The following is a 24,877-nucleotide window of genomic DNA, read 5'->3' as shown; positions in this document are numbered from 1 at the left end:
TTTCAGTGGGAGGCACCTGCGCTGCCAGGCTCCCTGGCACCTAAAACACCACCCTGAGGGTGCCCCAGCGAGGCATGCAGACACGTTCTGCTCCTGCCCCTCAAACCCAAAGGCACAGGGTGAGCCCCTCACCCCAGGGACACCGCAGCACCCAGCTGCCAGGGGCCTGGCCCCAGCCCCACATTCCAGCCCAGATCCTGTCCCCATTCCTCATCAACCATTCCCTTCCCATGGACAGGTTCTCACCCTGTCCCAGACCCTCTCCCGGGGGTCTCACCGTGTTCCAGAGCCTCTCCCAGGGGTCTCACCGTGTTCCAGACCCTCTCCCGGGTTTAGCCAGAGGTCTCACCCTCTCCCAGACCCTCTCCCGGGCTTGACCGGCGGTCTCTCTCTGTCCCAGACCCTCTCCCGGGGGTCTCTCTCTGTTCCAGACCCTCTCTCGGGGGTCTCTCCCTGTCCCAGACTCTCTCCCGGGCTTGGCCGGGGGTCTTACCCTTCCGGGGCCCCTCCTCCCAGCCCTGCCCGAAGGTCTCACGGTGCCCCGTGTTCCCTCCCAGCCCTGCCCGTGGGTTTGCCCCTGCCCCGGGCTCTCTCCCGCCCCTGTCCGTGCCGCCCCGACGCGGTTCAGCTCCCGCCGGAGGCAGCGGGAAAGCGGGTGGGGGCGTGGGGGGTGTGGGGGTGTCCGGCGGCAGCGCTGAGGGGAGAGAGGGGGTCCCGTGCCTCTCAGCCAATCAGCGCCCTCAGCGCCTGGTCCGATCTCGGCGGGGCCCTCCTATTGGGCGCTCCCCTCCCCTCTCCCCACGGCGGCGGCCAATCACTGTTGGGCGCGCGGGGTGGGAGGGGCGGGGCCGGGATTGCCGGCGCGCGAGCGGCGGGTGGCGGTGTCCGCGCGGGTTTCCCCCCCTCCCCACACACCCCTCAGGGCGGCCGTGAGGCAGCGCGTGCCGGGCCGCCATGTCTCCGGTTTGGTCCCTGGGAGCCGGGGTGCTGCTGCTCCTGCTGTGGGTGAGGCACCGGGGGCTGGAAGCCGTGCTGGTGCATCACCGCTGGGTCTTCGTCTGCCTCTTCCTCCTCCCGCTCTCCATCCTCTTCGATGTCTACTACCAGCTGCGCGCCTGGGCCGTCTGGCGCCTCCACAGCGCCCCGCGGCAGCACGCACAGCGCGTCCGCCACATCCAAGCTCAGGTGAGGCCCCACACCCTCTCCCTCCCGCCCCAGGGGCTCCGTCCCCTTCTCCTTGCCCCGTCCCCATCTCCTTGCCCCGTCCCCTTCTCCCGTCCCCATCTCCTTGCCCCGTCCCCATCTCCTTGCCCCGTCCCTTTCTCCTTGCCCCGTCCCCTTCTCCCGTCCCCATCTCCTTGCCCCGTCCCCATCTCCTTGCCCCGTCCCTTTCTCCTTGCCCCGTCCCCTTCTCCCGTCCCCTTCTCCTTGCCCCGTCCCCTTCTCCTTGCCCCGCTTCTGCCCGGCGGACAGGTGTGGGTCTGTCCCCCGCCCTGCTTCGCTCGGAGCCCGGGCAAAACCCATCCCTGAATGCGGTTGCCGCAGCGGGAAAAGGAATCGAAGCCGGAGGGAGTTGCTGCCGCTCTGCTTTGGGTTGGTTTGTAATTTTTCTTCCCCCGTCTGGAACTCCTCTGGAAGTTGTGGCGAAGATGCTGCCTGCTGGCAGCGAGGTGTTTAAAAGCCGTGTAGGTGAGGTGCTCTGGTGTGCAGGGTGATGCGGATAAATATATTTTATTGAGGGGATGTTTGACGCTAAGGGAGGGTGATCTGAGGGGAGTTTCCCCACCATGGCAATTCTGAGGGTCTGTGTCTGTGTGTGTGCACTGGGAACATGTCAGTCTTTCAAGGGTTAATAACCTGTTTTAATACCACTTAAATCCAGCTCCTTGGCTGGTTGAAGGGGAGCCCAAACTTTCCCCAGAGATGCAGATGTCTTCGACATTTCTGTTCTCTCTTGTATTTATGGACGTTTTATCACGTGTACTTCTGTTTCTTTCCTTGGCTCTCTTGTTGGCTGCAGCTGCGGATGGGTATTAATGTGCACGGAGTTGTTCTTTGAGGGTTTGTTTGTTTGTTTGGGTTTTTTTGTCTCCAGCTGCAGTAGCAGTCGAGTTTGAAGGCAACGATACAGTTCATGTTTGTTCTCCTAATGTTAACCACTGTGGCTTTGCAAAATCGGTGGATGTGTTTTGTGGATTGTGTTTTGTGGATTATACATTTTCCTTCTCAAGGTTTCTCTCTTTGCCTGCTCAGCTGCAGGCTCAGAACATTTTTTTGGTGTGTTTAGGAGGAGGCATTGCTTTGTTAACCTTCACAGAACTGAGATTATTTATGACAATTATAATACCTCACTTAGAGAAAACCTCCCACGGGTTTTCCTGTGGGTTTTTCAAACTCTTCTGTGAGTTCCCTGCAGGTTTTCTGAATCCTGTCTCAAAAAAAACAACCCAAAAGCTACAGGGTATTGGAAATGCTTCCTCTACATTAGCAGACCCTTCTGGTGGTATTTTATTTAGAAGTTCAGAAGCCTGAAGAGAGACTCCTCAAACGTTGCTGCTCAACATGGAGACAGCCAGGCTTTGTTATTTGTAGGTAGCATGCAGGTAGAGGAGCAACAATATTTCTGGACACTGTTTTACAGCCAGACTTTCTGGTACTCCTTATTGCTGACACATGGCTGCCTTGCAGCACCAGTTCAGTTGTTTCCTCTTGCAGGTTCGGGAGTGGAAAAATGAAGGCAGCAAAAGATACATGTGCACTGGTCGTCCTGGCTGGCTAACTGTATCTCTTCGTGTTGGGAAGTACAAGAAGATTCATAAGAACATCATGATCAACTTAATGGATGTGCTGGAAGTGGACAGTGAAAGACAGGTAACAAATTCATGTCAAAGCTTCCATAGTAAGGAAGTTTATGGCTTTTTTTTCTTGTATTCATGACTGAAGAGATGAGATTCTCTAGAGAACAAAGGATATTTGAATCAGTAGACCCATCCAATTTGAAGCTCTGCAGTCTGTGCTTCAATCATTCTATCAAAAGGAAAAAAGCAGCATATGGGATGGCTTAGCTAAAAGACCAGATTGATCTATGGTTTGGGGGACTGAGCAACAAGCTGCTGAGGCAGAGGAGGAATCACTAAACAGTTCCAACTATTTTTAGTAGTGAGTAAGTCTGACTTCTGATAACAGATGGAAGTACAATCCACTTAACCATGTTTTGTCATCGTTAACGCTGAACACTTAATTTATGGTTCATGGGGGAATTGTGGGGTTGTTTTGGGGTTTTTTTCCCTTTTCAGATTGTTCGTGTGGAACCTTTGGTCACCATGGGCCAGCTGACTGCACACCTGAATCCCATGGGCTGGACTCTTCCTGTGGTGCCAGAGCTTGATGATCTCACAGTGGGTAAGGATCATTGTGATGGCAAGAGGCTCACTGGTTCTGCAGCATTTTCATTAGCTTCTGATTTAGTAACATGCTGCATTATTTTAAAAGTTCCTGAAATACTACGTAGAACCTTATGTTCTCTTGTGCTATTTATGTTATAAGCTCTTCCTTTTCATTTTTGGGCTTTTTTTGGTGGTCTTATAGCCACGCTCAGAGCTTTAACATGGGGGTTTGTTCTTGTAAACACCTTTATTTTAGAATGTGTTTCATTTGGGTTCCTCTGTGTTCTCTTGATAAGGTGGCCTGATCATGGGAACGGGCATTGAATCTTCATCCCATATCTATGGACTTTTTCAGCATACCTGTGTGGCCTATGAACTTGTTCTTGCTGATGGAAGCCTTGTGAGATGTTCACCAGTAAGACAAAAAATGTTATTTTGCTATCATTTACAATGTCCTTGACAGTTACAGTGTGGATATATGATTTGGTATGACATACTTTTTGCAGACTGAAAACTCAGACCTATTTTATGCAGTGCCTTGGTCTTGTGGTACTCTGGGTTTCCTGGTTGCAGCAGAAATAAAAATGATTCCTGCCAAGAAATATGTCAAAATACATTATGAACCTGTGAGAGGACTGCAGAAGATCTGCCAAAAGTTTACTGAGGAATCTAAGAAAAAGGAGAATAGCTTTGTGGAAGGACTTGTGTATTCTCTGGATGAAGCAGTCATCATGACAGGAGTCCTGACTGATGAGGCTGAGCAAAGCAAGGTAACTTAGAGGGAAGTTACTCACAAAGTTTAACTGAAGCTCTACTATCTGCCAATAGAAACCCAAAGTTATTATCAGATTGGACCAATCTCTTAGCATGGGATTAAAAGTTAGATGTGTCCCTCAGAATATTTTACATGACAGCTCTGTTCCCACAACAGAGCCTGTGCTCTAAATCTCTTCCATTGTTAAAAAATGACCCACTCATAATTCTAGCAAATAATTCAGGCTGCAGCCTTTTCATTGTATCTCAGGAGAAAGAGAAGGATCTTTTTTCTTGTACAGAATAATGCTCTTTTAAACTGCAGTTTCCCAGAATAACTCTGTTCCCAGCAAGCTGTTAGTACTATTACTATTGGTAACAGTATTACTATTGGTAACCCCCCCCCCCAAATTCTCTTTTTTGTTGCACACCTCCCCCCCACCCTCACCCTCCCCAGGAAATGTTTAATTTTGTATTATTAATTAACAGTAGGGATCACTAACTGACCACTGCCCCTCAGCCTGGGTGTTTCTCTGCCATAATGAGACTTGGGGTTTATGATGGGCTGAGACATTGGTATTTTAGGAATCTGGTTCTGTCACATTCATGATCTCCTAGCATACCTGATTTAAATTAAACCTGAATCTCAAGAAAAGAAGGAGCAATGCATGTGGAGAAGTGCCCTAGATCTCCTGTGACAGTCTCATTGAGTTTGTTCTTCACAGCAAAGGAATCTGGAGAAACACTGTTGTTGAGTAAGGTGCAACTGTTACCTGTGTCAGTATTTGCTAAGGAATGCCTCTTTTCTTGTAGATAAACAGAATTGGCAACTACTACAAGCCCTGGTTCTTTAAGCATGTGGAGAAGTACCTGAAAGATGACAGGACTGGAATAGAATACATTCCCTCAAGACAGTATTACCATAGACATACACGCAGTATCTTCTGGGAGCTCCAAGTAAGACCAATTCCAAAATGAAAATAACATCTGCAGGAAGGTGCTCTGCTCTCTCCTAGTGTAGGTGCAAGAAAAGAAGTCCCTCCTTCCCTTTGGCAACACTTCTGTCTTTCATTCTAGAAAAAAACAGCAAAGTTTATGGCAAATGTAAAAGTCTTGCATTTGGGCAAAACAGATCCAAAGGCACTTTTTTATATATAAGTATATATATATATATCATAAGCTCCTAATGTTTCCATTTTATTGCTTTTCTGAATTTAGACCTTAAGTAGCATTAAGCTTTTCTCTGTGATTTTTCAAAGGCAGATGGTGGAAAAAAAAAACATGAATGTGAAATTATGGCTGAAATTTTCCCCTGCCTAAACTCAGAATAGTAATTCTGCAGTAAAGTCATTACTCTGAATTTTAGAAAGGTGTTTGTCATGGTGTTGTCATTGTCACAACACTTCTTTGGGCATTCTGAAGGATTCTCATTGCTGCATTTTGAACCTCTGGAGTGAGCTACCAGACCCTTTCAGCTCCCAGAGAGGTTAGCAGGAGCTGGTTGTGCTGGGAATACATCAATTTTTACTGCTTTAAAATTCTTTTAAGACCTGATCTTGTGTGTGTGCTCATTTTAAGACCTGATCTTTTGTGTGTGTTCATTCTGGCAAGAGTTCTGTGAGTTTAGATTCTTAGGCACTGCTTCCTTGGCTGCTTTAAGGTAACAGTGACTGATAATTGGCTGAAAGTATTTGGGGCTGAGTGTGTTGTGATTCATATGACTGAAAATCAGTCCTAACCAGAGGAGGCTTAGGGCAGGGCTTTTCATTCTGGGTTTTCATTCTTGTGGTTGTTCAGATTTTTATCCAGAAGTTTAGCAGAAATATCAGCAGTTAAATTTATTGAAAATCTGGCTTCATCTTGCTCTGGGAATTCTGGATTAATATCTTTTGGTTCGTTTACACATTCTTAAGTCAAACTCTGTTTTTTTCTTTCCTCTCCAAAGGATATCATTCCTTTTGGTAATAACCCTGTTTTCCGGTACCTGTTTGGCTGGATGGTTCCTCCAAAGATCTCTCTGTTAAAACTCACCCAAGGAGAAGCTATCAGGAAGCTGTACGAGCAACACCATGTTGTACAGGACATGTTGGTGCCAATGAAGAGCCTTGAAAAATCTATCCAAACCTTCCACGTTGACCTTAATGTAAGAATTTGCTTTTTAAATGCAGGGAATCTTGGGCTGTGTGTAATAAGAACTGTTAATTTTCAGGCATAATAATCTGCTAATGAAAAGGTCATTATTGGATACTGGGGACTTGCTTTGCAAGTCTGTGGTACAAGGCTGCAGGAGAAATTAACAGCTTTATGGAAAAAAAAAAGAATTTAGAAAAAGTGAGATTCAAACTTAATAGAAGTCCAACACTTCTAGGAGATTTTATCACTTAATGAAACTTAAACTGATTTTTTTTTCACCTGAAATGTCTGGCAGTCTCACTAAACCCAAACCGTGGGAGTTAAGTTCCCTCTCTTGTATTTCTGACTCTATTTTAATTAGTATAAGAAGTATGAACTTGGTAAACACAGTTTTGGGCTGCCATGGAAAAGAAAACTTCATTCTCTTTTCTACTCAGAATGTGTATTCAGCTGTTGCTCTGGGATCAGGGATGGTTTGACTTTCTCCATTTCAAATATTTAAGAGGGAGGTGATGTCATTTTAGGAGCACACAGCACATATTCTGAACATCTCAATCTGTTTGTGTTGTGGGCATTAGAAAGAAGCACATGAAGAGAACTGGAAAGGAATAAATAATGTAAATTTCAATTCCAAAATGGGAAGAAATCCTCCTAACTTCATTTTGTCACTTTTACAAGGAGATAGCTTAGAAGATTGTCATGTTAAAAATCAGTGATAAATGTTTTCTGACCTTTGCAGGTGTATCCTCTTTGGTTATGCCCTTTCATATTGCCAAATAATCCTGGTATGGTCCACCCAAAAGGAGATGAAGCAGAACTCTATGTGGATATAGGAGCTTATGGAGAGCCCAAAAGGAAACAATTTGAAGCCAGGGCTTCAATGAGGCAAATGGAAAAGTTTGTAAGAAGTGTGCACGGGTAAGGAGCCACTCCTTAGAATAGTAATAATGCCATAAAATACACAACCATGGCTGAGTCAGAGTTATTTAATCCCACAGCACTTTTATATTGCAATAATATGACAACCACAATAACTGCAAATTAATTTCAATTGCTAACTTTGATGCCAGGATTTATAAATATGATTTCACTCCCATTATTTGGTTGCAAAACCAACCAGGTGAGCACATTGGCTGAAGTTCTTGTGGTCTGCTTGGTAGCTGTGTAGCTTCAGGTCACCTGTGCCTCCCTGCAGCTCCAGGGGAGCAGAGTCTTTGCTGCAACCAAGTACCCAGGGCAGAAAGACCTCAGCAGGCAGGGACTGACTGCATTAAACTTTGCTGTCCCTTTACTGTGTTGGTGTGGGTGGGTGACTGGCTGGCCCAGCCCTCTGGAAGTCAGACACTCATCTTGCTGGAGGCCAGTTTGTTTCAGAGCAAGGGCAGAGCAAGTGCTGTTTTGAGGACAAGTGGCTGCAGTCCCTCCAGGAATCCCACAGCCTGTTGGAAGTTTGGACAGACTCCCTGCCTGCCCTTGGGACTGTTTTGTTCCCTGCAGTCCTCTCAGTGTCATGCTGCAGCTCTGCTCTGTCCTTGCTTTGGTGTGTCCTTGCAGAAGGATCCCAGCCTGGGCTCCTGGTGTGTCCTTGCAGAAGGATTCCAGCCTGGACATCTCTGGTGTGTCCTTGCAGAAGGATCCCAGCCTGGGCTCCTGGTGTGTCCTTGTAGAAGGATTCCAGCCTGGACTCCTGGTGTGTCCTTGCAGAGGGATTCCAGCCTGGCCTCCACCCTACATCCCTGTGTGGCAGTGGGATTCTTTTTTCCCTCACAACTTGTACTGCCAGAGCTTCCTTTCCCCTGTCCCAGTTCTTACCACCCAGGACTGCAGTAGGCGTGAGGTCTGTGCCCACCATCTGTCACAAGCTCCTGGCAGCCTGGTTTGTTGTGGTGCTGTCAGTGGAGAAGCAAGTTACAGACTTGTTTCTCAGGAACAAACATAGAAGGAAAAAAAAATCCCAAAAACTACAGGGTATTTTTACACCATCAGTATAATTTATCCACGTTTCTGTTTTGACCTAATTCTCAGTCTACCAGTGATGAGATCCCATGTGGCTGAGTTACACTGGTGAGCCTGCTTCAAGATGATTTGGAGAGTGTAAATTACTTTTTGCTGCAATAAGTGATCTAGCAGAGAAAAAAGCAACTGAAAGTTAATTTTAAGCTTTTTTTTAATTAACTTTATGCTTTTAATTTCAAGCTCTTTACTAGTAAAGTTTTGTCTCTTCTCTACCTGTCACTGGGAAAAGAACAATGGAAAAATGCTTCATCTTTTCAGCTTCATAATCACAGGACAGCAGAGCTTTTATTTAAGAGTCTTGAGTTTTACTGCTGTGCTCTTGATGCTGGCTGCATTTTAGAGCCCACAGTAAGAAAGAAAGGAAGAACCTACAGCTAAGCAAGGATTTAATTTCTTTTTGTGAGGAGATCTTTGTTACATTGTGCTTCATTTACAGTATAAATATATCCTATAGGCCTGGTCTGATTTGACACTTCTGCCTTCTCCATTATATTCTCAATGTCCAGTTCAAGGAAACTGTAAAAAGTCAAAGGATGTATTTCTACATCTGTTTTGAACACATTTTGTAGCATTAGGCTGGTACAAGACACCAAGACTGTATGATTGTAAGAAGACATGCAAAAAAAAAACAAATCCATTTTTTTTTTAAGCTGGAATTAAAAGGTGTTTAATGGAAGAAAAAGGAAAGCAGACTTTCAGAAGCAGATAGAAAAGTATTTGTCAGGGAGAATTTAGATTATGTGTGGGTTTCAGTGCAAGGAGCCAGGCTCTTGGTTTGGGAGAACTTCTGGAATTCTCTCTGGGCTTGTGTTTTGGGAACAGAAATTGTTACAACAAAGTTGTCAGAAGATGTGGCTGCACATGGTTAGGATGTCTGAACATGAACTGCTTTACACACTTTCTTTTTGGAGCAGCAAAACTAATGAAAGCATCAATACATTGCTGGGTAAAGAAAGTGTTTCCAGCTGGATTTTAAAATCAACAGTTGTTTTAACTGCTTTCTTTTCCCATCCTCCCCTTCACCAGAATGACTGCAGCAGTGTTCTGCTGTTTTCATTAATATATGTTAGGTCCTTTTCATGGTAATGTTAAATGTACAAAATACAGTTGCCCAAGTGTCCCACATCTGTGCCTATTTTCAAAAAGCATTTTTGTTGGGTTCTTTTGTTGAATATTTGCTGCTCACAGCTTGCCCTGTTTGTTTGGGGGGGTTTTAATACTCTGTTTCAAATGTTGTGGCACGATTAATGTTGAATATCTGTCTTTTTGTTTGTTTTTTTTCCCCCTTCAGTTTCCAGATGCTGTATGCAGATTGTTACATGACCCGTGAGGAGTTCTGGGATATGTTTGATGGTTCATTATACCACAAGTTGAGGGAGCAAATGAATTGCAAGGATGCCTTTCCAGAAGTGTATGACAAAATCTGCAAAGCTGCAAGGCACTGAGCCTGAGTGATCTGATCACCTAAGCAATCAGGGAAAGATGAAGTTACCTGTAGCTAGTCAGTATATCCTTTTAAAAAAAAAGCTTTATTGCTCTCCAAACAAGCTGAATCTTGTTGATGTTTAAAGGTATGAATTCCTGCTTTATAAATTTATGTTTAGTACTTCCTTCGTATGTTTTAAAACCAGTTTTGCAAACTCAAAAGTGATTGTTTTTAAGGAAACTCAAGTGCTTAGCCTTTGTATCTAATGTCGTGACATGGGTGAAGAATTCACCTACTTCCAAGCATAAGAAAAATAATGGGAAGGGAAGAAGCTACTGGAGTGACACCAGCTGTGTACTATAGCTATATTTAACATTACTTCTGAAAATGGTGAGGAGGGTTCAGAAACAGGTGCCAAAGCTGAATGCATTGTCAAGTGAATCACTATGTTAAAACTTTTGCCTCCAGTTGGTAAGGTGTGGGACAGCTGTGGGGTGGGGCTGTCATCCTCTGTGGTTCTCTGCTCCTGGGGTTGTCCCCTGCAGTGGTCCCCAGGGAGCAGTTGACCTCCCTGGCAGTGGCTTCAGTCTCAAAACTGAGCCTCAAGGTGTGAAGAAAATGCTTTTTACTTGTGCCTATCAGATTTGTACTGATGCTGTTTATGAAGTGTGAGTGGGTGTAGGTTTTAAGTACTTTGAAATTCGTTAACTGCGTTGTTTTTTCCCCCAAAATACCAGTGTTCTGGTTTCACATATTACTGGGAGAAATAATGCTGCTATTTCATATAGGCAAGTATTCAGTTTTTACTTGTCGTGGCTCAGTTTATTTGGATTGTTTTTACTTAATTTTTGGGAGGGACGGGTGTTGATTTTTGGTTGTTGCTTAAGTTTAGTGCCTTACAAATACTCAGTTGGAAGAAGACGTGGGTTATCCCAGATCATTCTGTCCTGGCCAGTAGGAAATAAAAAAAAAAGTCAAGGCTTTATTTACAGGAGGTTTGTCAGAGCAAGCTGCTGTGAATCAGAGGGACACTTTGTGTGAATCTTGATACACACAGGCTTTGGTTCTGACGTGAGGGACATTTTTGCTTTTCATTTTAGCTGGATTAGGTTGATAGGCTTTGTGAAAGGGCTGTTTCAGTCACCTGCAGAGGAAATCAGCAGCAAGTGCTGTTCAGATCCCCTTCTGCTGCTCGCTGGTGAGAACAGCACTGTCATCATCTTACACAGTCAAGTGTAGAAGTGTGGAAATGTTTTGACCCTGTAGCCAGAAACGTGGTTCCAAACTAAGCTCATCTCTTGTCCAAGCTGCATTTTAAATCGTTACTTGAAACCTTGCTGAGCTTGGGGGAAAATAATTTTCTTGAGGCTTGCAACTGGGGGGGAGGGGGAGAGTTAACAAAGAGCTTTTTAAACAGTTACCAGTGGGAGGCGTCATTTTTGTGAGTGCTAAACCAATGATTTTATTTATTTGATAGATGGATGTTTATGATCCAGATGAAACCAATGATAAAGCAGTAACAGAAATAAGTTATGACCTGTTACTCAGTGCTGCACTCTGGGCAAATTGTCTGCAGATAAGTTACTCCATCAAACCCCACCCAGGGGCAGCTTGCCAAGGGGAGACACACCCAAAGCAGAGCACCTGCAATGCTGCCCAGGCCAGGGGGCTGTGTCAGTGATCCAGGAGTGCTTGGCACAGTGTGGGGTGTACACAAGAAGGCAAACACACATTCTCAGGGTGTAACCTGCCTTCCTGCCCCTGCGAGGGAAGTAGCACAGGAAACATTTCCTTGTCCCTGGAAAAAAAGCTGCAGTTTAGCCCAGTGCTCTGTAAAATCATCTGCCCAGAGCAGGGATGGGCTTGGTTAGCTTTTAAAGGGCAATGTTAAAACAGCTAGAGGATACACAAGTATTTTTACCTAGGCTGTGTTTCTCTCACTTATGTACTGATGATCTCTAGGTATGCACTGTATTTGGGTTTTTTTCACTCCTTAATTTATTGGCAAACTTCATTTGGTGTGATCAGGTGCTGTACCAGCCACACACATGCAGATGCATAATTGCTGTTGCTCTTAACTTCTGGTTGTATGGGCTGTTTAAAATAAAGATCCAGCCAGCAGACTGTTCAAATTGGTGTCTTTTAATGAATCATTACTTAATTTTCAGCATTTTTCATACTTACTTTGTTGTTACCATTGGTCAAGCTGCTGTCTGGCTAAGAGACCAGAGGCACAGCGAGGTGGCTGGGAGGTGAAGAGCCTGGTGCTGCGAACACCTTAGAAGGAATATATATCATCGAGGGCTGTGAGTCTACCCTTATCTCTGCCCCAAGACACACCCACCCCTACAAAGCAAGCACCTTAGAGCTGAGCCTTAACCCTTCAGTTCTGCCCCACCAACTCCACACAGCCTCCTGCTGCCAATAATCCTGATTTATCTCCCCCTCGCCTCATTCCCCACGACGTTTTGTGCAGAAGCAAGGAGGAAGGTTCAGGGTGCTCTTCAGCTTGAGGAGCTTCACATCCACAGCTCCTGATTCCTTCTAAAACGCCTTCACAGCGCCTCTGTAGGTGGAGCCGAAGGTAATCCTGCCCCTCCCTTGCCACAGCTCATGCATCCTCTTCCTGTGCTCTCTTCCCAGGGAAAAGCACCCAGACTTTCTTCTGGAATCCGGGCTGCCAAACACCCCAGCCCTGCTGGAACCACAGTTTGGTGCCAGAGCCCTTTAATCACATTCCACCTTGGCCCTGACTGTTGCTGCATTTCACAACCTCTCTCTTGTTACCCTGCAGCATTTGTGTAGCCAGCACCCACCCCTGTCACTGCTGGGGTGTTTCCCTGCAGACACCTCCCTCCTTCCCTTGCCTCCCTAAGAGCAACCATCAGGCTTTCCTTACATCCCTGCAGCTTAACCTGTGTTCAATTATTCTCCCCACCAAAGGATGATTGCAGATTAATTAGCATACTTAATCAGCCACAACTAACATGTAATTACACCCAGATTTAATTATTCCAGTCTGGTCTAAACACTGGTATGACAATTCTTAGAGGTTAATTCTAAGTTAACCACCATACTCAGTACAGTTTTATGGCCACTCTTTATTACCACTGACACAGCTCTCTTCATCTCACTTTCTCCATTACCTCAAGGCTTTAATAACCAAAAAAAAATTGTAATGATGACACTAAATTCCCTCTCAGTCTCTCCAGCTTCTTGCAAACACTTTGCAGTGTTGATTCATGTGAAGCTGCACATCACAGCTTGTGAAGATCCTTGCATGCAGCCACTTTGAAGATGGCAGAGCACAGGTACACGGGCAGTTGCCAAAGGTCTAATTACAGCAGTGTTACTTTGCCACAGCAGGGCTTTCTCAGACCCAGATCTCCACTGACTTGTACTGGTGGCTCTGGTGCCCTCCAGCCATGGTCACACTACCATGCCCACACCAGGTACCTGCAAGTTTTTTCAGCAGAGCTGTTTGAAAGGCAGTGGTTAACACTGAGCAGGCAGAGCGTGCCAGCAGACTTCCCTTTGGAAAAGTCCCCCTCTTCTCAAGCACATCTCTTTCATAAAGGCCAGGGTGGAAACTGTAAATCACTGGACAGAAAAGTGAGATTGTTGATTGTCTAGAAATGTTTTATTACCCCAGAACAGGACTTATTACCTATCTCTTGCCTTGCATGGCAGCACGCTGTGTTTCCATCCACTCCATCTCATCTGCAGGCATGTCTGCCCTTTGCTCACTGACTTGGACTTCCCAGCACCATCTTATGTTTGGGAAACAGCAGTGGATTCTTCAGAGTTATCCCGACAACGTGGAGCAGAAATCAAAGCACTCCAGTTGTTTTTACCAACAGGCTTGAGCCGCTCACTGTGGAAAAGATGCGACTCAGTGGGCTCAAATTAGTGGCTGGATTAATCTCATTAGTCTTAATGAGCATGGAGGTGATCAGAGCTCTTAGAAGCCTGCCTATTCCCTAGGAAGCACAGCTGTAGTTCGAAAAGTAATTTGGGAGCTAGTGCTATTTGAGCAGAGAGATGCATTAGAATCCCAACTCCTGCTCACTGCTCAGATGCCTTTTCTGTTCCTACTGGAAGGCCACAATGTACAAAGCTGGGCAATACTCTAAGCTAGGTTTCATTATGCTTTCTCCATTACAGGACAACTAACTTCTGGCTGCCCCCTTGAAAGCTGCCAGGCTGTATTCAGCCAAGACTGGTTTCTGACTACCTCTGGAGATCAAGAGGGACCTTTGCAGAGCTATCAGCCCGTGGTGTCACCACAGCAGTTTGCTGATCTTGTCCACAAGCAAAGGTGAGAGTGGAGGGCTGTCCCGAGGTCTCATTAGTACAGTTCCCAACTGCTTCACAGGGTTTTCACACCAGCAATTTCAAAGCCCTTTGTGGTGGCAGTGAGCTGTGTTATCCTCTGTCCTCAGATGGGTAAACCAAGGCACAGCTTGAGAAGGAACTTTTTGTTCAGGGGCCAATGCTGCCACCAGGAACGAGCCCAGACAGCCCAATTATCCACCTCCCAGTTCCTTCCCAGGCTGCCTCCTCTAACTCCATGGAAACTATTTGCCTACAGCTCCAAGGCAGGCATTGCATTGCACAAGATAAAACAACCACTTTGTCAGCTGGAAAGTGCCTTGGGAGCCAGGAGCTCTTCAGCCCTCCCACTATCCCCTCCAGGCTAAAGGAGAATGAAGGTCTTGCTGTGCTGGGAGGGCAGAGGTGCAGCCACACCAACCTCCCTGCCCACAGAGGCCACCTGAAGTGGGGCTGCTGAACCTTTCTCAGTCCCAACCCAGTGCTTTAGCTGCATGGTCATCCCATTTCTGAGTGTAACCTGCACTCAGTCTCCCCAGGGCTGCTCGAGAGGGTTTTCCTGTCAGCCTGCCTGACACCAGCCACAGCCCCCTTGCCTGTCAGACTTACAGCAGGCAGACATCCTTCTTCAGGTTGCTCAGGTAACGCTCCGTGTCACACCGGTACAGGGACTGGTACCTTAGATTCTGAGGGTATTTCTCCTTCTTGGTGATGTCGTAGCGACCAACACCGACAGGGTTCTGGAAGGAGAAGGTTTTACTTGCTTCTCCCCATCCAGAGGCAGAGTAGGGGATGCAAGCTGGGCAAAACCAGGTAGTGCTTTCACGTGGCCAGGCCCTCAGTTGCAAAAAAACTACAATGGTGTGTGGCATATCTTAACCAAACCAAGCCTGTGCTGCAGGGGAGGGAGGAGAAGACACACTAATCAGTGTCAGCCCAGCCAGGCTCCTTCACAAGCAGTTCTTGTCAGAGCAGCCCATAAATAAATCAAGTAAGTCTGCGGGCTTGAACATGCTCAGCAGTCACCTTCTGCTAGCTGCAGTGAAGGGCTGCCCTGTCACAACCTCCCCACTGAAATGGAACCTTTCAATCCCCCCAGCAATTATGAAGACATCTTCATCCTTCACCTCTTTCAAGTTGCCTGTTCCCCACTCAGCTGGGCAAAGGAGAGAATCCTGCTCCTCATCCCTAGCCAAGATGGACTATTTCAAACTAAAGCTTTCCCCGTCTGCTTTTGAGCCCTTCTAGGCTTTGTTCTGGTTCTCCATGGGGAAGCTGCCAAGATGCTTGGAACATGTACTAAGAGAGGGGCTCCTACTTGCACTGCCTCTGCAATGTGCTGCTGATGCTGCTTGAGGGAAAACTGGCTTTTGAGCAGCAGAATGGGACTTCCTGGGAGGGCACAAGGAGCTCCTGGCACCTGAAAGGACTCGGAACCTTCATCCATGAAATGCATCTGCTTGCTTACAGCTGATGCAGAGCAGATCTGATGGGAAGGACTGTCTGAGCATCCCCTGAAAAGGGCAAAGGCCTGAGGGTGCAGACAGATAACGTGGCTGTTGCTGAGCTCCTGCCTCTCTGCTCAGCCAAGCTCACCTGCCTACAGGCAGTGGGTGCTCAGCTGCTGCTGGACACAGGGCACAGCCTTCCCTTGACCTAGCAGGACACTGGCCTGGGGGCCTTTACTCATTGTTTATCCTTTAGCAGCCTCTTCTGGGTAAGAACAACAGCACTCAGTGGGAGTCTGCTCCCTGGGACTCCTCAGGATGGGCAGCTGATGGAGTTGCCCAGGTTTCTTTGGCAATCAACAGGGAGAGAAAAGCACCTCCTGAGGTCAGTCTGCCCTTCTGCCACAGTGAGCCACCTGATCCAGGACTACTCCTGAGGGGCTGATCCTGCAGAGGACACCCCAAATGCTTATCTGGCTGAAGCAGGTGAGGCATTCAGGAAGAGTTCCATCCTCTCCCAGAGGTGTTGGGAAAAGATTGGAGATGGTCATGGAGGAAGCTCAGAGCCCAAGCATTCTCCTCTCCCTTTCTCACTGCTCACTCACCTCATTCCCAGTAAAGAGGCGAAAGGACTTTCTGTCAAATCTCTTGGCAGATGACCAGAACGGGGCTTGGCTGGGGTACTGTGTCCTCTCAACAGGCTTTGGGTCGTATGAGCCTGGCCCCACTGCATACTGGGCAGAAGGAAACCTGTGACACTTCTGTTTGCTTGGGAAAAGAGCTACAAAGCATCATCAGAGAGCCAGCCAGCCATCATCCATCCACCATCCATCCATCCATCTATCCATCCATCCATCCATCCATCATCCACCCACCATCCATATATTCATCCATATATCCATCCACCATTCATCCATCCATCCACCCATCCACCCATCCATCCACCATCCATCCATCCATCCATCCGTCCATCCACCCACCCATCCATCCACCATCCACCCACCATCCATATATCCATCCATCCACCATCTATCCACCATACATCCATCCCTCCATACATCCACCATCCATCTATCCATCCACACACCCATCCAGCATCTACCAACCATCTCTTCATCCATCTACCATCCATCCATCCACCCACCCTGTCACCTCTCCAGTCACCCATTTCCCCTCAACCTAATGCATCCCCACGCAGGCACCCCAGCCCCACCAGTGCTGCAGGTGACACTGGGCAGTGCTGATGTCCCTGTTGCCACTGACCGCCTCCCTGGGGCACTGGCTGAGTGTGGCCCAGAAGATCCTCTCTGAGGGGCATCCTGGGTTCCTGGGCAGGGTGCTGAAGCAGCCTTTCTTTTTGTTCTCACTGGAAATCAGTTCATCCAGGAAACCTTTGATGACACCAGTGGTCAGCTTGGTGTCCTTCTGCAGGGACAAGGGAGGAATGTGAGACCCTCAGCAGTGGTCTCTCAGCCACCCCACCCATCCCGTGGTTCTGCTGCTGCCCACAGACACCTCTCCTTGCACCCTGCTCCCTGCTGCCTGCGGGAGTTTTTCCAGGATCCAAGGAAACTCCAAAGCAACATCCGAGTGGGACGGATGCTGGCGTGAGGCACCTCTCCATCCTTATAGCCATAAGAAACCCCCTCTGGGTGGCAACACACCTCAAAAGGACCACGGCCACCACGGGTGGGCTTCAGCTTGCCCCTTGAGGTGGGCGGGCAGGGCCAGGAGCCTCTTGCCTCCCGCAGCTTCTCATCGATGCTGCTCCGCAGGTTGTAGGTGCCGGGTCCCAGGCCACTGCCCTGCAGGCACAGGGGGAGAGGCAGTGGGGGATGTGTTCAGTGGTGTTGGGACAGGGCCACCCCACAAACATGTCCCCAAGGGCAAGGGGCAGGACTTGCTGTGAGTTCTGGCAGGCCACGCTTGGCCACCCTGCAATCCAACAGCCCTCGCGTGCAGACCGAGCGCTTGTCCCGCTCCTCCAGGTGGGTGTAGGGGTTCCCATATGTTCCGGGGCCAGGGAAGCAATCCTGCAGGAGAGACGGGGTGGAGAGACTGTGGGAAAGGGGGACAGTCCCCAGCTCTTGCAAAGGGCTTGTTTTCCAGAGCCACATCCCCCAGCCAGGCAGGGGAGGAGGGATGTACCCTGTTGGTGTCTCGGAACCGCTGCTCCCTGGTGTTGCAGATGCCCCGGAGGCTGGAGGGACGTGTCTCCTGCAGAAAGTCCCTGATGTTGTAGGTTCCTGGGCCCAGCCTTGCCAGCTGCAAGAGGAGAGTGGAGAGGGTGAGGACAGGGCTGGGCAGCTCACTGCTCACTCACCCCATGTGTAGGGAGGGTGGATGGAACCCAGCTCCTACCTGGCGCCTGCGCTCCTTCATTATCTCCTCGGGGCGGAGCTTGGGCAGGTGGATAAGCCCAGAGCCCATCTCTTCCCTGGGACAGCCAGAGGCTGATGTCTCCCTCTGCAATGCAGAGCCAGAGCATGAGGCTGAGCCCATCCTCAGCCAAGGGAGGAGGGAATAGGGACACAGGGATCTGATGCTTCACATCCTGGGCCTTCATGCTTTGTGTTTGCTGTGTACTGGGAAAGCACCAGTGAGCTCTGGTGTGAGCAGCCCACATCCTGCTCTCCCACCCTGGGATGCTCCCAGCCTGAGCTGGATTGTCCTGAACATGCAAAAAATGCCTGTGCAAGAAGCTGCTTCCCAGTGGAAAACCTGAGAGGTGAGGAGAGCTACACCAGGACATCCAGCTCTTCCCACACATCCAGGCAAACCTGGCTGGTGGCCTCACCTGGCTCCCCACATCCCTGGGGAGCTCTTGCAGCCTCATTTTGGCAGCTCTTGTCCCTGAAGGCTGCAGGGACAGAGCCAGCCCTTACCATGGCAGCTGTTGCCGTGGCATCTGGCATTCCAGTTGCCCAGGGAATGTCCCCTCCTGGGAGCAGACAGGGCTGGGGGACAGCAGGATGGAAGCAGGGATCCTGATTGTAAAGGAGGCTCCCAACCTGCCATGTGGGGTGCACACCCCTCCCAGGCCAGGCGTTTGGCCCCAAAGGAGCCATAAATCAGCCCCTGGCAAAGTGAGTGGTTGGGTGAAAGTCTGCAGGGACATCTGTGCCTTTATTAGATCCCTCCAGCACAGCTGGAAAAAATAAAGAGCACAGACAGGCACATAACCCCAGAGCTCAGCCCCACACTGGCTGCTGATTTAATAAGAGCTCAGCTTCCCCCACAGACCACGGCTCTTGTGTAGCCTTAAACCCTCTCAGTTCAAACATTGCCCTGGCGAATCAATCCAAGATGTTTTTGTCTCTTTGATCAGCACAGCAGGCACTAAGTCACTGACAGAGAAACATCTTTCACTTCTGTCTCAAAAATGCCTCAAAACAGGCAGCAGAAATGCTGGAGGAACAACCCCCCCCCCCCCACATTGTCCTGAGCTGCCTGGGGAAAAATCCTCCTCTTCCTGGGCAAACAGGAGATTTTCAGCACAGGGGTATGGAATTTGGCACTGGATGTCCTGCTGAGCACCTCTGGGTGTCTGAGGGGTGGGCAGGTCCCCTTCCCTGGGGACAGGTCCTGCTTGTCCAGCCTCCCCAGCAGTTTGGGGTTTTGTTGCTGGTTTAATTGTGGTGAGAAATGTGTAGGGAGAATTAATTGCCTGATGGAACTGGGGAAAGCTGGGGTGGGAGTGAAGCTGCTACAGCCAGGTAGAGATTTGGGATAGATCCTGCACTTCCCCAGGCCCCTCTGGGCAAGGTTTTATAGGATGCTGAGTCACCGTGCAGAACTGGCTCAAGTATTTAATGGCTTTGATGCTCCTAAATCATTTAGGAGGATCAAAAAGGCACCCTTTAATCCCTTGATCTTCCCCATTTCCAGCCCCCTGTAAACAGGAGCTCACATTAGTATTTCCCATTAGAAAAGAATGATGAAGGTTTTCTTCAAATCCCATTTTTAAAGTAAAATAAGGACTCGTTCTTCCCTCCTTATATTTAAACAGGATTATTTTAACTCCTCATGAAATGAGGCTCAGTGAAATGAAATCTCCTCTAGGAGATATCTTCAATCTTGTGCTCTCCACTGCTCCACAGAGAGGTTTGAAGTCTTCAGAGCAAGAGGCAGGAGGCTGAAAATTGGGGGTGGTTTCCATGAACTCTCAGCCCCACAAAGACTGAGGGGGCCTGGCCCTTGGCTGGGTCTGCCTCTTTTGGGTTCTGTTCCAGTTAGGTGGGAGGGAGATGGTGAGGTCAGGAACAGTACCCAAGGAAATTCAGCCCCACTGTGTCCTGTCCCCCCTGTTTACCATTTTTTATTATTGCTTGAACACAGATATCATGCAGGAACTGTTCCTGCTGGGTGAAATCTCTGAAAAAAAAGCAATAAAGTTGGACTTGGACCATGACCTGCAAGTTCTTCTGGGGCAAATGCTTCCTTAAAAGCCAAGGAAACCCTCGCCATGGGGTGCTTCAAGACAGCCCCTGAGAGGCTGTGGTGCCTCCTGGAGCCACTCCTCGTGTTCCTTGGTCAGCAAGAGCTGAAGATGGAAAAGCTTGGATGCAAGAGGTGGAGCAGGGTGTTAAGAAAGATGAGGATGCTGCAGTCAGAGGTTGAGGTGACCCAGCTCTGCACACCAGGATGCCCCAGGGGAGGCTGGAGCTGTCTAAGATGATGAAGCTCAGTTCCCCCCAGGGCAGGAGGAGGGAGTGCCACTGTCCCTCCAAGTCATTGGGGTGGCAGCAGGTTCTGCAGAGAGGGTACCCCACTCCTGAGCTGTCAGGACCTCCCCAGTTTTCCAAAACCTGATTAAGAAAAGCATTGGACAAATTCCCTTGTGGTGGGAGCCACGCTGTTGCTCCACTGCTGCCCACCCATCATCACCTTCCCCTACCCATGGATGGGGTCCCTCCCAGCACCCAAATCCCACCCTGGAGTTCAGATCAACCCCAAGGAACTCAACCCAACCCCAGGGAGCTCAGATCAACCCCAAGAAGCTCAACCCAACCCCAGGGAGCTCAGAACAACCTCGGGGAGCTCAGATCAATCCCGGAGGATCTCAGATAAATCCCAGAGGAGTTCAGATCAACCCCGAGAAACTCAACCCAACCCCGGGGAGCTCAGATGAACCCCAAGAAGCTCAAGCCAACCCTGGGGAGCTCAGATCAACCCCAAGGAGTTCAGATAAATCCCGGGGAGCTCAGATCAACCCCAAGAAACTCAACCCAACCCCACAGAGCTCAGATCAACCCCAAGGAGCTCAACCCAACCCAAGGGAGCTCAGAACAACCTCGGGGAGCTCAGATCAATCCCAGGGTGCTCAGATGAACCCCAGGGAGCTCAACCCAACCCCAGGGAGCTCAGATGAACCCCAAGAAGCTCAACCCAACCCTGGGGAGCTCAGATAAACCCGAGGGAGCTCAGATCAGTCCCAGGGAGCTCAGATCAACCCCAAGGAGCTCAACCCAACCCTAGGGAGCTCAGAACAACCTCGGGGAGCTCAGATCAATCCCAGGGTGCTCAGATGAACCCCAGGGAGCTCAGCCCAACCCCAGGGAGCTCAGATAAACCCCAAGAAGCTCAAATCAACCCCGGGGGAGCTCAGAACAACCCCGGGGGAGCTCAACCCAACCCTGGGGTGCTCAGATAAAACCCGGGGGAGCTCAGATCAACCCTGGGGAGCTCAACTCAACCCCGGGGAGCTCAGAAGAACCCCGGGGGAGCTCAGCCCATCCCCGGGGGTGCAGGGGAGAGGGGTCCCAGCGGAGCCCCCGAGAGTCAGGCCGGGCGGACTGCCCGCATCCCGGCGGCAGGGGGCGCTCTTCCCCCGCCGCCGGAACCATAGAGTGCGGCGTGCGGCGCGTCCCGGCCATGCAGGCCCTGGTGAGAAGATGGAGGGCGCGGTGTCCCAGCAGCCGGCGGCAGAGCTGCGGGCTCCGGCACGGCTCCGCGGGCAAAGCCAAATGGCTGCTGCTTTCGCAGCTTTTCCAACCTTTCAACCTGCAGCCGGGCGCGGGGACGGCGGCAGCGGCGGCGGCGGGGGGTGTCGGGGAGCCGAGCTGCCGCAGCCAGAGGCTGATGGTGCAGGGGGGGCTGATCCATCCCGCCGGGCCCGGGTGCTATCACTACCTGCCGCCCGGGCTCCGAGCCATGGAGAAGCTGGAGAGGCTGATGGATGAGGAGATGAGGGCTGTGGGGGGACAGAAGCTGAGCATGCCCAGCCTCTGCTCGGCGGAACTCTGGCGGGCCAGCGGGCGCTGGGAGCGGATGGGCCCGGAGCTGTTCCGCTTGGAGGATCGGCACGGGAAGGAGTATTGCCTGGGACCCACACACGAGGAGGCGGTGACACAGCTGGTGGCCGCGCACACCCACCTCTCCTACAAGCAGCTGCCGCTGCGACTCTACCAGGTAAATTAAAAAAAAAAAAAAAAAAAAAAAAAAAAAAAAAAAAAAAAAAATTAAAAAGATTCAGGGAAAAACTCTTCCCACCCAGCAAGGTTCATAGGGTTGTGGACCGGTTCGGGTTGGAAGGGACCTTCGAGATCATCTGTTTCCAACCGCCCTGCTGTGGGCAGGGACACCTCTCACCATGCTTGGTTGCTCCAAACCTCATCCTTGACTTGAAGACTTCCAGGGATGGGGCAGCCTCAGCTTCTCTTGGCAGCTTGTGCCAGTGTCTCACCCACCCCCCTCACAGCAAATAATTTCCTGGTATCTCATCTCAATCTTGCCCCTTCCATTTTGAAGCTGTCCTCCCTCATCCTATCACTCCATGTGTAAAGCCCCTCTCCAGCTTTTCTGCAGCCCCTTCAGATGCTATAGTGTCTCCATAGAGACTTCTCCAGACAGAAAAACCCCAACTTTCTCAGCTTGTCCTCATAGGAAAGCTGCTCCAGCACTCTGATCATCTTCACAGCCCTCCTCTGGACTTGCTCCATGTCCCTCAGGTGTTGGGGGCTCCAGTACTGGACACACAGTGCTCCAGGAGAGGTCTCAAGAGAGCAGAGCAGAGCAGAGGGGGAGAATCCCCTCCCTCAGCCTGCTGGCCATCCTTTGATGCAGCCCAGGGTAGAGTTGGCTGCACACACACACACATTGCTGGCTCTTGTGGAGCTTCTCATCAACGAAAGTGCCCAAGTCCTCAGGGCTCTTCTCAGTCCATTCTCCACCCAGCCTGTGTTTGTGCTTCAGATTGCCCCTAGGCACAGGCTTTGTGAGCTCCTCAGGGAGGAGTCTTGGTGTGACTGGACCCAGTCTTAGCCCCTGACTGTAAAGAAGAGTTCAGAGCCTCAGGTTCTGTCACAGAGTCAGCTCAAGCCTGTGGAGAGGGGTCCTGCCCATGTTTTACCTGTACCTTTTAGTGCCTCACAGTCTGTCCCTGTGGCCTGTTACCCAATCAGTCTGCCTGAGGTACATCTCCCAAGGTGATTGGTTTCTTGTCTTGCCTCTGATTTTATCTTTTGCTCCATCTGCAGCTGAAACTGTCTCCAGGTAGAATGCTCTCTTTCTTCATTTCTTCAATTAAGATTTCTTAGAATTCTGGTTTGAGTTGGCCCCTTTCCTGTCATGTGCTATTGTCCTGCTGTCACGGGGCCCTTGCTTCACTGCTTTGTCACTGCACTCCTCTGTCCTTTGTTCTTCCCCAGGTAACAGTTCAGTGAGGCCTCAGGTTCACATATCTCAGCCACTTGCACCAGGCAAAAAAAAAGGAAACGGGGCCTCATCTGGCCTAATTTCCAATGTCTGGTTGCAAGAAAACCAGAGGAACATCTGAGGGAGCTGGGGGTGTTCAGCCTGAAGAAGAGGAGGCTCAGGGGAGACCTCATCACTCTCTACAACTCCCTGAAAGGAGGTTGGAGCCAGGGGGGGTCGGGCTCTGCTCCCAGTAAGACAAGAGGGCATGGGCTTAAGCTTTGCCAGGGGAGATTTAGGCTGGATATCAGGAAGAAATTCTTTCCAGAGAGGGTGATGAGGCATTGGAATGGGCTGCCCAGGGAGGGGGTGGATTCTCTGTTCCTGGAAGTTTTTAAGAAGAGACTGAACGTGGCACTCAGTGCCATGGGCTGGGATCCACGGGGGGAGTGGATCAAGGGTTGGAGTTGATGCTTTTAGAGGTCCTTTCCAACCCGGATGATTCAGTGATTCTGAAACCCAATTATTCATCTGACTCCCCACCCAACAGGTGACCAGGAAGTTTCGGGATGAGCCCAAGCCCCGCTTCGGGTTGCTGCGCAGCCGGGAGTTCTACATGAAGGACATGTACAGCTTCGACACCTCCCCAGAGGCAGCTCAGCACAGCTACCACCTGGTGTGTGGTGCCTACTGCAGCCTCTTCCAACGTCTGGGCCTCCCTTTTGTCAAAGTGAGTGCAGCCACGGGCAGCATTGGGGGCACCATGTCCCATGAGTTCCAGGTGCCAGCAGAGATCGGGGAGGACCGGCTGCTGCTCTGCCCCCACGGACATTTCGCCGCCAACGTGGAAACCCTGCAGGAGGAGCCGGCGTCCTGCCCCACCTGTGGGACCAAACTCACCCAGAGCAGGGGGATCGAGGTGGGGCACACGTTTTATCTGGGCACTAAGTACTCCTCTGTCTCCAAGGCTGTCTTCTACTCCCCTGAGAACAAGCCCCAGCTGGCTGAAATGGGGTGCTACGGCCTGGGCGTCAGCCGCATCCTGGCGGCGGCCGTCGAGGTGCTCTCCGTGGAGGACAGCATCCGTTGGCCCAGCCTCATCACACCCTACCAGCTCTGCTTCATTCCCCCCAAAAAGGGCAGCAAGGAGGAGGAGGAGGAGGGAGCAGTGCTGCTGGAGCAGCTGTATGACAGCCTGTCCCAGGCACTGCCCCACCTGGCTGGTGACTCGGTGCTGGATGACAGGACACAGCTGACCATCGGCAAGAGGTTGAAGGACGCCCAGAAGCTGGGTTACCCTTACGTGGTCATTGCTGGGAAGAAAGTTTGTGAGGACCCCCCGGTCTTTGAGGTTTGGCAGCAGAAGACTGGTGAGGTTTTGTTCCTCACCAAAGAAGGGGTCATTGAGTTGTTGAGTAAAGTGCAAATCCTCTAAACTGACCACCTCTGAGTCTTTCACCACTGCCACACTGCGTCCGCCCCAACAGCTTGGCAGTGGTGGCTCTGGGTCAGCAGAACCCGATCCAGTTCACCTCAGAGCAACCACACAGGGTGCTGGGGTTGAGATGGGCTCTGTTCATGGTCCCCCACAGGAATGGGAGCATTTCTTCTCTGGCTACAGGCACCCATGAGATCTTTTTACCAGCAGATGTAGCCTCGTGCAGCTGTGGAGTGCTGCCCTGGCAAACATGGCCTCTGCCAAGGCTGCAGGAGGGGGACAGGAGGGCTGCCCCCCACCCTATTCAGAT

The 24,877-nt window shown here is 50.0% G+C and overlaps 3 protein-coding genes across 3 annotated transcripts; 2 read left to right on the top strand and 1 right to left on the bottom strand.

The window, feature by feature from the left end:
• Positions 1-836: 836 nt before the first annotated feature.
• On the top strand, positions 837-10,676 carry DHCR24 (24-dehydrocholesterol reductase). The gene is made up of 9 exons (XM_030455489.1): positions 837-1,185; positions 2,716-2,871; positions 3,297-3,402; positions 3,683-3,801; positions 3,893-4,156; positions 4,953-5,096; positions 6,085-6,282; positions 7,012-7,190; positions 9,580-10,676. Exons 1-9 carry the CDS (start codon positions 955-957, stop codon positions 9,731-9,733), a joined length of 1,551 nt encoding a protein of 516 aa, XP_030311349.1. The 5' UTR covers positions 837-954; the 3' UTR covers positions 9,734-10,676.
• Positions 10,677-13,485: 2,809 nt separating this feature from the next.
• On the bottom strand, positions 13,486-21,773 carry LEXM (lymphocyte expansion molecule). Its single transcript, XM_008502878.2, has 10 exons — positions 21,627-21,773; positions 17,856-17,960; positions 17,643-17,759; positions 17,399-17,527; positions 17,159-17,299; positions 16,758-16,919; positions 16,100-16,228; positions 15,365-15,397; positions 14,656-14,786; positions 13,486-13,588 (listed from the first exon to the last, which is right to left on the bottom strand). The coding sequence occupies exons 2-10, from the start codon at positions 17,922-17,924 to the stop codon at positions 13,486-13,488; spliced, it is 1,014 nt and encodes a 337-aa protein (XP_008501100.1). The 5' UTR covers positions 17,925-17,960; positions 21,627-21,773.
• Positions 21,366-24,569, top strand: PARS2 (prolyl-tRNA synthetase 2, mitochondrial). Its single transcript, XM_030455671.1, has 2 exons — positions 21,366-21,905; positions 23,680-24,569. The coding sequence occupies exons 1-2, from the start codon at positions 21,369-21,371 to the stop codon at positions 24,562-24,564; spliced, it is 1,422 nt and encodes a 473-aa protein (XP_030311531.1). The 5' UTR covers positions 21,366-21,368; the 3' UTR covers positions 24,565-24,569.
• The last annotated feature ends 308 nt before the right edge of the window (positions 24,570-24,877 follow it).

This window comes from Calypte anna, chromosome 8, assembly GCF_003957555.1.
Source record: "Calypte anna isolate BGI_N300 chromosome 8, bCalAnn1_v1.p, whole genome shotgun sequence".
Taxonomy (NCBI): domain Eukaryota; kingdom Metazoa; phylum Chordata; class Aves; order Apodiformes; family Trochilidae; genus Calypte; species Calypte anna.
Note: the sequence above shows the minus strand (reverse complement) of the source record. Positions and strands in the feature narration are given on the sequence as shown.

What these genes read in the sequence shown, in the direction of transcription:
- DHCR24 (XM_030455489.1), top strand. Translation starts at nt 955, where the DNA reads ATGTCTCCGGTTTGGTCCCTGGGAGCCGGGGTGCTGCTGCTCCTGCTG. An exon ending in AAGTGGACAGTGAAAGACAG is followed by an intron (nt 2,872 to 3,296) that starts GTAACAAATTCA and finishes TTCCCTTTTCAG; the next exon opens with ATTGTTCGTGTGGAACCTTT. An exon ending in GTATCTTCTGGGAGCTCCAA is followed by an intron (nt 5,097 to 6,084) that starts GTAAGACCAATT and finishes TCCTCTCCAAAG; the next exon opens with GATATCATTCCTTTTGGTAA.
- LEXM (XM_008502878.2), bottom strand. Translation starts at nt 17,924, where the DNA reads ATGGGCTCTGGGCTTATCCACCTGCCCAAGCTCCGCCCCGAGGAGATA. An exon ending in GTGGCCTGCCAGAACTCACA is followed by an intron (nt 17,300 to 17,398) that starts GCAAGTCCTGCC and finishes CTGTGCCTGCAG; the next exon opens with GGCAGTGGCCTGGGACCCGG. An exon ending in ACATTGCAGAGGCAGTGCAA is followed by an intron (nt 14,787 to 15,364) that starts GTAGGAGCCCCT and finishes TTCTCCTTCCAG; the next exon opens with AACCCTGTCGGTGTTGGTCG.
- PARS2 (XM_030455671.1), top strand. Translation starts at nt 21,369, where the DNA reads ATGCAGGCCCTGGTGAGAAGATGGAGGGCGCGGTGTCCCAGCAGCCGG. An exon ending in TGCCGCTGCGACTCTACCAG is followed by an intron (nt 21,906 to 23,679) that starts GTAAATTAAAAA and finishes CCCACCCAACAG; the next exon opens with GTGACCAGGAAGTTTCGGGA.